The 13345-nt window shown below is 59.7% G+C and overlaps 3 protein-coding genes across 16 annotated transcripts in view; 2 read left to right on the top strand and 1 right to left on the bottom strand.

Moving 5' to 3' along the window:
* Window positions 1-5503, top strand: part of MINK1 (misshapen like kinase 1) — a 54437-nt gene extending 48934 nt beyond the window's left edge. For 6 of the 11 annotated variants that reach the window (XM_077165660.1, XM_077165665.1, XM_077165658.1 and 3 more), the window contains 15 exons: window positions 42-154; window positions 387-475; window positions 669-692; window positions 804-967; window positions 1390-1495; window positions 1591-1728; window positions 1953-2061; window positions 2478-2645; window positions 2752-2895; window positions 3123-3257; window positions 3461-3561; window positions 3645-3794; window positions 3880-4039; window positions 4137-4276; window positions 4645-5503. In XM_077165660.1, coding sequence (XP_077021775.1) covers window positions 42-154; window positions 387-475; window positions 669-692; window positions 804-967; window positions 1390-1495; window positions 1591-1728; window positions 1953-2061; window positions 2478-2645; window positions 2752-2895; window positions 3123-3257; window positions 3461-3561; window positions 3645-3794; window positions 3880-4039; window positions 4137-4276; window positions 4645-4728 — 1825 coding nt within the window. In that variant the 3' untranslated portion in view covers window positions 4729-5503. The remainder of the gene's footprint in view (window positions 1-41; window positions 155-386; window positions 476-668; window positions 693-803; window positions 968-1389; window positions 1496-1590; window positions 1729-1952; window positions 2062-2477; window positions 2646-2751; window positions 2896-3122; window positions 3258-3460; window positions 3562-3644; window positions 3795-3879; window positions 4040-4136; window positions 4277-4644) is intronic. The other 5 variants (XM_077165661.1, XM_077165664.1, XM_077165668.1 and 2 more) reach the window with 2 other exon arrangements.
* Window positions 5504-5941: 438 nt separating this feature from the next.
* CHRNE (cholinergic receptor nicotinic epsilon subunit) lies at window positions 5942-10419 on the bottom strand. 3 transcript variants are annotated; one of them, XM_077165670.1, is made up of 12 exons: window positions 10343-10419; window positions 9929-10071; window positions 9786-9830; window positions 9574-9683; window positions 9272-9427; window positions 8872-8972; window positions 8313-8507; window positions 8121-8235; window positions 6757-6871; window positions 6492-6678; window positions 6302-6408; window positions 5942-6207 (listed from the first exon to the last, which is right to left on the bottom strand). In XM_077165670.1, exons 1-12 carry the CDS (start codon window positions 10386-10388, stop codon window positions 6052-6054), a joined length of 1476 nt encoding a protein of 491 aa, XP_077021785.1. In that variant the 5' UTR covers window positions 10389-10419; the 3' UTR covers window positions 5942-6051. The 3 variants fall into 3 exon arrangements, with proteins under 3 accessions (XP_077021785.1, XP_077021784.1, XP_077021786.1); XM_077165669.1 differs by lacking the exon at window positions 10343-10419 and having other exon boundaries at window positions 9929-10328; XM_077165671.1 differs by lacking the exon at window positions 10343-10419 and having other exon boundaries at window positions 6093-6207; window positions 6515-6678; window positions 9929-10331.
* C6H17orf107 (chromosome 6 C17orf107 homolog) lies at window positions 6920-8006 on the top strand. Of its 2 annotated transcripts, none has more exons than XM_077165672.1 (4): window positions 6920-7121; window positions 7211-7438; window positions 7536-7814; window positions 7895-8006. In XM_077165672.1, exons 1-4 carry the CDS (start codon window positions 7056-7058, stop codon window positions 7991-7993), a joined length of 672 nt encoding a protein of 223 aa, XP_077021787.1. In that variant the 5' UTR covers window positions 6920-7055; the 3' UTR covers window positions 7994-8006. The 2 variants fall into 2 exon arrangements, with proteins under 2 accessions (XP_077021787.1, XP_077021788.1); XM_077165673.1 differs by having other exon boundaries at window positions 6936-7121; window positions 7229-7438.
* Window positions 10420-13345: the final 2926 nt, after the last annotated feature.

Below are 13345 nucleotides of genomic sequence, written 5' to 3'. Positions count from 1 at the left end.
GCGCCCCAGTCTCCTTGACCCTGACTCTGCCTCTCCCACAGTAACCCCGACCTCAGGAGGAGCGACCCTGGCTGGGAGCGCTCGGACAGTGTCCTCCCAGCCTCTCACGGGCACCTCCCCCAGGCTGGCTCACTGGAGCGAAACCGTGTGGGAGGTAAGCCTGGGCAGGGGCAGTTTGCTTTGGGGACTGGGTTTTGTCAAGGTGGGTCCTGCCTTTGACAGACTTTAGACTGAGTCCCTCTGGGGGTTGAGGTGGGGACCCAGGAGGCATGTAACATGGTGCTGGGCTCGGGGCCTTGGGGCCAAGGGCCAGCACATGGTGTGGGCTTGAAGCCCATCGTGACCATGTGTCCACAATGTCCCTTCTCCTACCCTGCTCTATCCAGCCTCCTCCAAACTGGACAGCTCCCCAGTGTTCTCCCCTGGGAACAAAGCCAAGCCTGAGGACCACCGCTCCCGGCCAGGCCGGCCCGCAGTGAGTCATCCTGGTTTGGGGAGTAGGGGCCGAATGTGGCACCCCAGGAGCCAGTGTGAGGGGTGGGGCATTCATGAACCCACGTGAGAGGGAAGGATGGGACTTGGGACTGGCACTTCTCACAATACTAACCTTTATTAACCTCTCTCCTGCCTCTTCCTGGCTGCCTTTCTTCCCTTGTGGCCCCTCTCAGAGCTATAAACGTGCAATTGGTGAGGTTAGTGAGGTGGGCTGGGCTTGTGGGAGCCTTCTCTGGTTACCCTGCCCTGGCTTCCCCTCTGGCCTCCTTTGTACCACCTCCTCTCTTCAAGCATCTTCTCCCCTGCAGGATTTTGTTTTGCTGAAAGAGCGGACCCTGGACGAGGCACCCCGGCCTCCCAAAAAAGCCATGGACTACTCGTCATCCAGTGAGGAGGTGGAGAGCAGTGATGAGGACGAGGAGGAAGGCGATGGCGAGCCATCAGAGGGGAGCAGAGATACCCCTGGGGCTCGGTATGGGGCATTCTAGGGCAGGGGTCTTCCCACATCTCAGGCCCAGGGGAGAGAAGGGATGCAGGCAGGGGAGGAAGGGATGGGGCGTGCAGCCTCTCTGAGGGAAGGTCGTTCCCCTTCTCCCAGAGTGGGGAGCCTGAGTCCCCATTGCTGGTCACATTATCCTCCCCTTCCTAGAGAATGGGGTGGCTGCAGGTGTTCCCACCTCTCCCTCACTGTCTGTCAGTGGGGTGCCCTTTGGGCTCCCTTTTCAGGTGTGTCTCTGCCTCTATGCCGCCAGCTTCCCCTAGGTGCTATGCGTGGAGTGCCAGACAGAGCAGAACCATGGGCACTGAAAGCCCTGGCCTGGCCCTCCCCTGCTTCTGGTGGTGTTCATGTGGGGGACGGGACCTGGAGGGCTCTGACCTGCCTTTCTCCCACAGCAGTGATGGGGACACGGACAGCGTCAGCACCATGGTGGTCCACGATGTTGAGGAGATGTCTGGGACCCAGACTCCATACGGGGGCGGTACCATGGTGGTCCAGCGTGTGAGTGCACCCTCCCCCATCCCCGTTCTTCGCCAGGGACTGCCCTGTCCCCTCCTTTACCCCAGCAGTGACCTCCCTTCCCTCCATTCCTTTAGACTCCTGAAGAGGAGCGAAGCCTGCTGCATGCTGACAGCAATGGTTACACAAACCTGCCCGACGTGGTCCAGCCCAGCCACTCTCCCACTGAGAACAGCAAAGGTCAAAGCCCCCCCTCGAAGGATGGAGGCAGTGATGTAAGCGGGGGTGGAGGCAGATCCATGGGGGATCTGGCAGAAGAGAAGAACCTTGGCAGGAGATCTTGGGGGAGGTTCAAGGGAGGCTCTGCGGTGAGCTGCTGGGGTCAGGGTTTCCCAGTGGGAGATCTGGGGCCTGGTGGTAACAGCAGGGGTCTGGCCACAGCCTGGAGTCTTGCGGAACCCTGCTCTTTTACCTGACTGCTGCCCCTCCCTCCTCATAGTACCAGTCTCGCGGGCTGGTAAAGGCCCCTGGCAAGAGCTCCTTCACGATGTTTGTGGATCTAGGGATCTACCAGCCCGGAGGCAGTGGGGACACCATCCCCATCACAGGTGAGGAGGTGGGATCTGCCAGAAGGCTGGCTTAGATTCAGGGCTGAGTGCTCCTGCGGCCTCTGATGATACTGCTTGACAGAGCAGAACCCCAGGCCCTCTTCTCTGGGCCTTAGCACTTCCCCTGATTTAGGGGCAGACAAGAGCTTCTGAAACCCCTTTGGCAGAAGAGGAAATGTGCTGAGTGGCCAGGGGAGCTGGGCAGAATTTCTGCCACTAATGAGTGGCAGAACTAAGACTTAACCTGACCTTTTGACTTTGAGTTCAGTGTTCTGCTTCCCCGCCTCTGTGCACCTCTACTCTCCAGGCTTTTCCTTTCCTTCTGAATATTGTGAGGAGCCAAGACCAAGTGAGGGTAAAAAAGGACAGGGGAGAGGGCCGCAGTCCACCCTCCTCTCCTCTCCTTTCCTCTTCAGCCCTGGTGGGTGGAGAGGGCGGTAGGCTCGATCAGCTGCAGTACGATGTGCGGAAGGGCTCTGTGGTCAACGTGAATCCCACCAACACCCGAGCCCACAGTGAGACCCCTGAGATTCGGAAGTACAAGAAGCGATTCAATTCCGAAATCCTCTGTGCAGCTCTTTGGGGTAAGTCAGGGCTGGGGAGTGAAAGAAGGGTTCAGGTGGGGTTCCTGTGCTCCTTGTCAGGTGAGGGCCTGGCTGTCTCTGACCTGCCCAAGGGCTCCTATTGCAGGGGTCAACCTGCTGGTGGGCACGGAGAACGGGCTGATGTTGCTGGACCGGAGCGGGCAGGGCAAGGTGTACGGACTCATTGGGCGGCGACGCTTCCAGCAGATGGATGTGCTGGAAGGACTCAACTTGCTCATCACCATCTCAGGTATTTTAATGGAGTCCAGGGTGGGAGGATGGGGTGGGGACAGGGGGCTCAGCTCCTTGGCTCTCTGCCACCATCTTCAGCCTGGGAGGAAAGCAGCCTGGGTCCAAGAGCCAGAGATGGAGCCCCATTTCCTTGGCCTTTGTGGTGGGTGGTAGAAAAAGGACGGCAGAAAGTGGGGAGCAGAAGCTGGACCTTGCTGAGGAAGTGTGTGTCTGTCTGTCCCTCAGGGAAAAGGAATAAACTGCGGGTGTATTATCTTTCTTGGCTCCGGAACAAGATTCTGCACAATGATCCGGAAGTGGAGAAGAAGCAGGGCTGGACCACTGTGGGGGACATGGAGGGCTGTGGGCACTACCGCGTTGGTGAGGAGGCTGTGCCAGTGTGGGCGGGGCACCTTGTTTTAGAAATAGAAGGAGACTGGGAGGGCCTGGGTTTAATGGCCAAAACCACCTTGAGGCCAGAGACTTGGGACCTGGGGTTGGAGGTGGTTAATGACAGACCTAGAGAGGGCAATTGGCAGCCCAAGAAAGGACATCCCTGCATCCCTACCCTTTTCTGCCCCCAGTGAAATACGAGCGCATCAAGTTCCTGGTCATCGCTCTGAAGAGCTCTGTGGAGGTTTATGCCTGGGCCCCCAAACCCTACCATAAATTCATGGCCTTCAAGGTAATCGCAGCCTCAGCCCCTCAACCGTGGTCCCAGGGGAGGCTCCTTCAGTTCAGCCCCCTGAGTGGTTCTCTCCCCCACAGTCCTTTGCTGACCTCCCGCACCGCCCTCTGCTGGTTGACCTGACAGTAGAGGAAGGACAGCGGCTCAAGGTGATCTACGGCTCCAGTGCTGGCTTCCATGCCGTGGATGTCGACTCGGGGAACAGCTATGACATCTACATCCCTGTGCACGTAGGCTTGGGGACTGCAGGCAGTGGGGAGACTCCCAGTCTGGCACCCGACCTGGTAACCTGACTGGCATACCTTCTCCCGCCAGATCCAGAGCCAGATCACGCCCCATGCCATCATCTTCCTCCCCAACGCTGATGGCCTGGAGATGCTGCTGTGCTACGAAGACGAGGGCGTGTACGTCAACACGTATGGGCGCATCATTAAGGACGTGGTGCTGCAGTGGGGAGAGATGCCCACCTCTGTGGGTGAGTGAGGTGCCTATCCTCCATGCCACGTACCCCTGAAGGGGCCCATGGGTGTGGCCTCCCACCCACTCATTGTCCCTCAACTCCTCCCCCCCAGCCTACATCTGCTCCAACCAGATCATGGGCTGGGGCGAGAAAGCCATTGAGATCCGCTCAGTGGAGACTGGCCACCTAGATGGGGTCTTCATGCACAAACGAGCCCAGAGGCTCAAGTTCCTGTGTGAGCGGAATGACAAGGTAGGAGGCTCTTCCTCTGTGCCCCTGTCCTGGGCTGGCTGGACCAACTCCCCTGACCCTAGACTCCTGGACCAACTTTGGGGGAGGGGGACTGTAGTATCTTCTTCCCCACTGGGAGCAGAGCACAGTCTCAGCCTGCCCACCCTGCCCCTTCCACTCCTGAGAATTCTCCAGCTTCCATCACCTGTAGCATACCCTCTTCTCCAAACACTTCTGCCCTTCAGCAGCAGTGGGGGTCACTCTGAGAATCTCTCTCTCTGTCTCAGACACACGTGATACATTCTCCCTCTGCCTCTTTCTCAGTCATGTAAGACCCCCGCCCCCACACCACTTCACCCCTTGTGACTTTTTCCTCTACCCCATCCTAGGTATTTTTTGCTTCAGTCCGTTCTGGGGGCAGCAGCCAAGTTTACTTCATGACTCTGAACCGTAACTGCATCATGAATTGGTGACCAGGCCCTGGGCTTGGGCTGTCCCATTCTGGACCCGGCTCTCCCCCAACAGCCAGACCTCCCAGGCCGCCCTTCTGTCCCTTCCTTGGGCTTTTGCTTTTACTGGTTTGATTCACTGGAGCCTGCTGGGAACGTGACCTCTGACCCCTGATGCTTTTGTGATCACGTGACCATTCTCTTCCCCAACATTTTCTCTCTCCTAAACTGTGCCTGCCCCCAACTTTTGGGGGACAGGCACAGTTTTCCTCACCAGGAATTGAGTGGGACCAGTCCCTCCCCCTTTCCTCCACTTAAGAGTGAGAGCGCTTGGGGTTCGGACCCCTTACCCCACTGCTGCTGACTGCGCAGGGCCCCGGACCCCTTCATTTGCACGTCAGGGGAGCCGGCTCCCCCCTTGAATGTACCAGACCCTGGGGGGGGTCACTGGGCCCTAGGTTTGGGGGGGGTCACCAGCCACTCCAGGGGCAGGGACCATTTCCTCATTTTCTGAAAGCACTTTAATGATTCCCCTCCCCCCAAAGCCCCAGGGAATGGAGGGGGGGGACCCTGCCAGCCAAAACATTCCCCTCTTCCAACCCCCATCTCCTCTTCTAGCCTCTGCCCTTCCCCAGTGAAGGGAGAGAGCAGGGAGCTCTCCCCCTCCACATCCCCTTGCTTGCATCTGTATATAGTGTGAGCAGCAAGTAGCCCCTTCCCCTTCCTCTCCCTTTCCCCAACCCTCCTCAATGTAGTGGCCTTGGAGATCCCGTTTGTTAATAAAGACAATTCAACCAGCTCCCACCATTTTGGGCCCCGTTTTATTCTGTTTTCTCTCAATCCCTGATATTAGTTGAGGAGAGTCAGGTGTGAGATGGGATGCAGGGGGTGGGGTAGGGGCTGCTTGGCCAAGAAAACCAAGAAGTAACTGACAAGTCCCAGGCATCGTCAGCCTTAAGCCTGTGGACCTGTGGGGACCCTGCACCTCAAAAAGGGCCAGACCAGAGAGGGACAGGGCTTCCTGGCTTCAGCATCCCTTGGGGTACAGCCTGTAAGGGGGGTTCCCTACAGCCTAGCTACCAGATGGATAAAGACAGATGTATGAATGCTGCAGTTGTGTTGTGGTGGGGCCTGAGAAATGTTGGGAGGGCCACAAGGCTGGTTTGAGGATGATCCCTGTTTTCTGGAGGGTCTGGGTGGGTAGAGACCTCCACACTTGGGCACACATGATCCCAGCTGAGAAGAAAAAAGGCAGATTTATTAGCAGCAAGAAAGGATCCTAATACAGCAGTGGCAGCAGCTTTTCTTTCCTCCTGGAGGCGGGTGTAGAAGTGGAAGTCCCCTGGCTCAGGTCTGCATGCACGGGGGGTAAGGCAGGCTGGGTACTTGGTTGAGGTAGCCCCCGAGGAAGATGAGGCCTGAGCCCACGCTGAAGAGCACCAGCGCCGCCCAGAAGCAGATGTTGTCAATGGCCTTCCCCATGCGCACCCACTCGGACACCTCCTGAAGAGGGGACGGGCACAAGCGGAGCTGTGACGGGAGTTGCCAGGGCCAGCGGCACCGGAGGAAGTGGGGACCTCTCTGGCTCCGGCCTCACCTCGCCCGTGGCCTCCTGGTCTCGCGTACTCTCAGCCACGAAGTTCATTGCATCTACACAGCAGCGGATTTCGGGGGCGGCGGCGCTCAGGCTCTGGCAGAGAGCAGCTGGTGGGGGAACACCGGGGATGGGTTGGTGGGCGCCTCCCCTCTGCGGGCACCCGCTTGGCAGCCCGGGTCCCCTGGCTCACCGGTCCAGGTCCCGTGCCGGTACCTCTGCCCCTCAAACACGAGCTCGCTCCGCGGCTTTTTCAGGATCAGCTCCTCAGCACGGAGCAGGATGCCCACCGACGAAACCCGCCTCGGGGGTGAGGAGGGCTTCGGGGCCTCCGGGGGCGGGCCGGAGCCCAGGAGGCGCGGCAGCAGCTCCAGAAACACCTGGGGGCCCGGCGGGGCTCAGCCGGCACTCGCGCCTCTCCCTTCCCCCCTCCCCCCCGCCGCCCTCCAGGCGCTTACGTGGCGCAGCCGCGGGGACGGCGCGTGTGTGGTGGGCGTCCGCAGAGACACGTTGAGCACGATGACACAGTTCATGACGATAAGCGTGGCAACCACCATGACGAACATTAGGTACCTGAGGAGCCCGGGCTGCGTGACGTCACCGTACTCACCTGACGTCGGAGCCTCCCCATCCCCTGGGCCACAAGGGCCCCACTCGTCCTCTGACCTCACAAACCCCCCTACGTCTCCTAGCTGCTCCCCTCTGCGGGGCAGACGCGTCCCCTGGCCCTTCTCCGTCTCCTACTACCGGAACCAACATGAAGGGGATCCCCAGCTCCCTGGACACCCTGCTGTGGGTCTACCACTTCCACAGCTCCACCGAGGTGAGGCTACGCCAGTTGCCTCTTCCAGGGGTGGCACCTCGCGACCCTCTGGACAGGTAACCCCTGCCTATGACCCGATGACTCCACAGCTCCTACTCCTTCTCCAGGTGGCTCTCCAGCCCCCACTTATGTCTTCCCTGGAACTCGCTCTGGCCGCGGCCCATGAATATCTAGCGCAGAGATTCGGAGAGCTGAGCACCCTGGAGCCGCGGGAGCCGAGGGAGCCGGAGAAGCCGCCGGCCCCGGAACCCTCCCTGGGTCTGGTGTTACGAGAAGCCACAGCCAGCGTTATGAGCTTTGGCGCCACCTTGTTGGAGGTGGGGAGCTGGGAGGGCTAAGGAAGGGCGGGGAAAAAGGGTCCGAGGGAGGGATAGGACCTCTGCATCCCTGCTAACCGGTGCACCCCTATTACAGATCTCAGCCCTGTGGTTCCAACAGGAAGCGCGGCGACTAGACGGCGACGATGGCAGTCTGCATCCAACCCCAGACGCAGGAGACCCGGGTCGAGCCCTGGCCAGGGTAGCCCAGGCCGCAGAGCAGGGGGCTCGACGAGCAGGGGCTGCGGCCAGCGCGAGCGCCCGGCTCCTCTTCCAGGGGGCGTGGCTCTGCCTGTCCGTACGGGGTCTGCAGGGGTCCGCCTCTTTCCTCCAACAATGGCGACGCCAGCTGGGCCTCGGACCCTCCGGGAAACCGGTGAGTGCAGAATGCAAAGTGGGTTGAGGACCAGAGGAGGCGGGGATGGGGAGTCACTGAGCCGGACCGTCCCTCAACAGAGCTACTCAGGAGACCTCAAGGTGGCATCCAGCAGCAGTGCGGAGGACGGAGGACCGGAGACTCCACCACAGTCCCCGTCCCAGTTGGCGTCCAAATAAAGCTTGTCCCGGAGTCCTTTGGTTTTGGTCCCGGCCGCCACCCGACCGAACTCCTCTTGGCCCCGCCCCACCCCTCACACTGGCCACGCCCCCGCGTGGTCGCCGCGGGTACTCAGTCTGCGCTCACCGGCCCAGCAGCGGCACGCTCAGAGACGTCTCGGGGATTTTCTGGGCAATTAGGAACAGGAAGACGGTCTGGGCGAGCAGGACGTTGATGGAGACAGTGCATTTCTGGCCGCCGGCTGGAGGGGGGGCCCCGGTGAGTGCGGGGCCCGGCACCGGGAGCACGCCCGGGCTTAGGGTGGGAGTGACTCCTTACCCTGCGCAGGCAGGAAATAGGCGAGCAGCACCAAGCCCGAGATGAGCACGCAGGGCACGATGATGTTAATGACGTAGAAGAGGGGCTTCCGGCGAATGATGAGCATGTAGATGACGTCAGTGTGCCCCGGGCCGTCCGCGGAGTCCCTTTCCAGGATCACCCCGGGACAGAAGTCGATGGCCCACTCGCCGTTCTCTGCAGGGCAGGAGGCGCGGTCAGCCTGCTGCTCTGCTCCCGGCGCCGCACCTGCCGGCCGGGACCTGCAGCCCCGCGGAGGAGGAGGAGGACGCCGGTGCCCTGACCGGGGGGCTTGGGCAGGTGGCCTGCACTGTTTGAGCCATGGGCTGCAGGATGGGGGCAGCGCAGGCCGCAGACAGCGTTGCGGGTGAGGGTACGGAAAGACGGCGAAGCGAGGCGCAGGAGGAGTTTGACCACCAAGAATGGTTTCGGGAAGAGGGCAAACTAAAGCCCGGTTGCCAAAATCAAATTCCCAATATCGCTGGTCCCCTCTCTGGACCCCGTCTGGAAGCGGGTGTTTCGGAGCAGGAGGGGACGTCACCAGTATAGGCCTCAGTGTCAATCAAGATATTGTTGATGGTCTCGCCAGCATCGTCGGCGGCAAAGATGAACTCCACCTCTTCGGCATTGTACGTCTGAGAGCTGCGGCAGCAGGGCCCGGGCCTGAGAAGCTCGGACCTCGGCTCCCGCTTCGGCCAGACTCGGAGAGCCTAGACCTCGCGGGCTACTCAGGCTCCGCCCCTCCGCCAGGCCCCGCCCCCACGGCGCAGTTCCCATCTCTGCGAGGGACCCCGCTTGGGTGGCCTCACCCCTTTCCCCGTCTTGGCTCCGCCCACAGCACGAAAGCCCCGCCCCAGGGGCGCGACTTTCCCATTCTGACTCCGCCCCCTGCTCCAGTCCGCCTCGGTAACGCGCCCGGCCCCCGGAGGAACTCATCCCACCGGAAAACGAGGGAGCAGTTCTGCCAGTCGAAGGGGAAGTAGGTGACCTCCACGGCGCAGGTGCTGCGGTAGATGGCCGGGGGCAGCCAGCTCACGTAGCCGCCCTCGAAGACCAGCACGTTCGCATCGTAGGCCACGCCGAACTGGCCGTCAATACTGTGTCCGGGGAAACCGTGTTCATCCCGGGTGCGCGCCGCGCCCCCCCTCCAGGCACCCCCTGCCCCGACCCGGTCCAGGCCCCTTCCTCCCCCCCCCCACCAGACTGGACTTCTCTCCAGGTCCAGCGCCAGCCAGGTCCTCACTTGTTTTCCAGCACAATCTCTGGGAGCCACACGTATTCTGGAGGCACCCGCAGGGCGTCTATGCCCCCAAAGTCCTCCTTGCTGTAGTTGAGACGGTAATCGAGCCAGTCCTAAGGGGCGGAAGACGTCTGCGCTGCGGCGCCCACACGGCGGCGGAGAGGAGCGCGGGGCCCGGTGCGCAAGCCTCGCCCTGTTCCCCAGATTTGACTCACGATTCCAATCCAGACACTGGTGGTGAGGGTCTCCTCCTTCTCGTTCTGCAAACGGGAGACTGGGGTGACGAGTGGGATTTCAGGGCCAGGGATGGGATTTGAGGCTCGGGGTTGGGGCTGGGGGAGTGAGAGGGAAGACTTACCAGCGAGATGAGGTTGGTCAGGGTGACCTTGAGGGAGATGGTGACAGTGTCCTCAGGCCCCCTCACTGGGCGGCTTTGGGGGTCGTAGTTGTCAAAGAGGTGGTGATAAAGACGCAACTCCTCATTCTTCCCCTCGCCTCTGTCTGCGGATGGGGTGGGGGTGAGGTGCTCGTTAGAGATGAAGGAGCTAGAGGGCGGCTTGTCCCCTCCGGGGCTGCACAGGTCTCTGCCTCCCTGTGTGTCTGTCTCTGAAGCTGCGTGTTTTTCAGCGTCTGTCTCCTGAATCAGTGATCTTGTCCCCATGGACCAAATACTGTATCTCTGTCGTGGTCTGATTTGCTATTATCCCTTTACATCAATGTCTGTGTGTGCGTCCCCCACTGCCTCCCTGCCGTCCCTGACTGCTGGCCATACCGAGGAGTCCCAAGAGGAGCAGGGCACAGAGCAGAACCCCTGCCATCCTGCTGTCTGGTTCTCAGGGTTATTCTGAGCTTTGACGGGGGTGGGGGTGGGGGTGGGGGCAGGCCAGGGTGTGTGTGTGTGTGTGTGTGTGAGGGGGAGGAGGCTGTTAGTTCCGGACTGGGTTAGGGGACTGTCATCTAATCCTCTTCCCACCCCTGCTGCTGCCAAGGACATCTTTCTTGGCTGCTTCCAGAGGCAGCTGCTGCAGCCTGCGTTCCCTGCCCTCTGCCCCCTGCCCCTGCCCCACCCCAGTATCTTTTGTCTGGTCTTCAGCAGCTCCCCAGCCACAGATCTGCACCTCTCCTGGTTAGAGCATGCTGGGTGCAGGTAGGCAGATCCTTCATTAGCACCTGGAACACCAGGCTGGCAGTGAGCGGTGTGTGTGTGTGTGTGTGTGTGTGTGTGTGTGTGTGTGTGTGTGTGTGAAGGGACCCTGCTTTCGACATATACCACTGCCCTTTGAATAAGCTGCCCTATGTAGGTGATTGCCTGGTGAACACACCGAGGACGTGACTCACCGCTCACCTTGCACATTCATCCACGTGGGAGGCACATCATCCACAACCCAGTCCACATCACACTCATGTGGTACCTGCTGACGGTTTGGCAAAATAAGGTTTCCGTAAAGACCTTGCAATGAGGAGTGCACAGGTGGCTCAGTGGTAGAGTGCTTGCCTGCCATGAGGGTTCGATTCCCAGCCCATACACACACACACACACCCCAAATACAAAAACAAACCCAAAGAGAGGATTAATTTGCAATAACAGAACCCTGCTCTTGTCCCTCCTCCTCCCCGGCAAAGGAGTGAATGTCAACGATACAGGGGCCCCCACCTCCTTCCACAACTTGGACCTGAGCTCTGCCGGGTCAACCCCCCGACCCCCTCTGGGATCCGGCACCAGTCAGAGGTGGGTTTCACCGTACCTCTCCCTGCTGCCACCTTGTGGCCACAGATAGTGCAGTTCACTCTCCCACTACCTTAATTGCTCCTTTTAGTGTCTCTTCAAGCTTACTTCTTGGCCCATCCTAATCCGTCACCTGGGATGCTTATTTAAAATGCACATCCCTAGGCTACATTCTCGGAGAGTTCTGATTTAGGAAGATGGAGTACCAAGAATCTATGTTTAAGAAGTATCCAGGTATTATGCACCAAGAAGGAAGTGCTAAGCTAAGCACTTGTACTTCCTCACCCCAATCTAGAAGAGCAATTACTGTTCTGAATACAGAAGAGAACTCCAAGGCTGAGGTCCAAGGTCACCCAAGTAGATTGACAATCATGCACGAGACTTGTCAATCAACTTTATTGATCATGTACACCTGTTTATCACCACTTCAAATTTCTGCAAATACTTTTATGTCCATCATCTAGTGGGTCCCTTTCTCCTGCCTTTGAGGGCCTCGTGATGATGTGAGGCTTGTCCAGTCCTCACCCCTCCTCACAGCCTCTGCTTTCGCTGCCGACTGCCTTATCATTCCAGCTTTTCTCATTCAGATCCTGAGAAGGAATCTTTGTGGCCCAGTTCATCTCTTTGCCTATGGCTGATTTATGTCCTGTCTCAAAACTCTGGTGCTGCTGCTCATTCCGTGGCTCTGGGGAGTGGAGTTCTTAAAATATATATATATATATATATATTATATTATTTTATAATATAAATTCATTCATTCCAGCATCTGGAGGTGGAGTTGAGCACCCAGAGGGGTTCCTACAGGGAAAGGGCCAGGCCGGCAGCTGCCTGGGGCCAATGCACACCACTGAGATGCAGACTGAGACAGAAAGACAAGCGAGGCTTCGCTGCGGTGATAGGGGTGAAGGGTGGGAGATGAGAAACACACTAGGTGTATGGACACAACCGTCGAATGGGAAGATTGCAGGGCGGGCAGGAAAGCAGGTTAGAAACAAGGGAGATGGTGACAGTGTCCTCAGGCCCCCTCACTGGGCGGCTTTGGGGGTCGTAGTTGAGGTGGTGAAGAAGACGCAACTCCTCACCTCTGTCTGGGGAGGGATGGGGTGAGCTGCTCAGGAGAGATGAAGGAGCTGGAGGGTGGCCCTGCCTCCTCAGGGGCGGCGCAGGTCCCTGCCTCCCTGTGTGTCTGTGTCTAAAGCTGGGTATTTTTCAGCGTCTGTCTCCTGCATCAGTGATATTGTCCCGGTGGACCAAATAGCGTGTCTCTGTCTTGGGAGAGGCAAAGGGGCAACCAGACTTGCGGGGGCAGGAGTCACAGATCTGGGCGCGTCCGGCCCGGGACACCCTCCCAGCTCCCAGGCGCAGCAGTAGTGCTGGCTGCTAGAGCAGGGGCAGCCTTGCTGCCAGCCTTGCTGCCAGCCTTCCCGGAAAGCTGCCCACGAGCCGACAGCACCGAGTCCCCTCCTAGAAATCGGGCACCCGCTGGGCCTCGCACACTCTGGCCCCCTCCCGCCTCCACTTTTATGGGAGAAGAGTGTTCGCGCTGGTCTCAGTCCCAGAAGAGGAGAGGCGGCAGCGGCGGGGCTCCCCCACCGGGGGCCAGAAGAGGCAGCTGTCACCCACAGGCTCCCAGCACTGCTAACTGCACTTGCAGCGTGAGCCCAGCTCAGAAGCAGCTGTGTGTCCTGAAATACTAAGATTCTGAGTTCTGATGCTCAAGTCTGCGTGTGCTGTTAGTGATGGAGCCGGGGGAAGGCGGCCTCGCACCCCACTGGGGGTCCCGCACGCCACCGTTCCCCAGGGGGGTGGGTGCAGATAGAAGGGGAAATTGCTGCCTAAAGAGGCATGTTTCAGGCTAAGGACTCCCTGAGCTCTGCGAGCAGTGGGGCCCAGACCTGGCCCTGCCGCATTCCAGCGAGCCCTTGGCTCCTGGACTTGAGGGGTGTCCTGGCAGGGGCTTCTTGGAAGCAAGGTGCTGCCCATTCCTAAAGGCTGGGGGCACGGGGCCACCTGAGTGAGGCACAGCCCCCAGGGCCAAGCACCAACGCC

Source organism: Tamandua tetradactyla, chromosome 6 (genome assembly GCF_023851605.1).
Source record: "Tamandua tetradactyla isolate mTamTet1 chromosome 6, mTamTet1.pri, whole genome shotgun sequence".
Lineage (NCBI taxonomy): Eukaryota > Metazoa > Chordata > Mammalia > Pilosa > Myrmecophagidae > Tamandua > Tamandua tetradactyla.
This window is presented reverse-complemented; position numbering and strand designations above follow the sequence as displayed.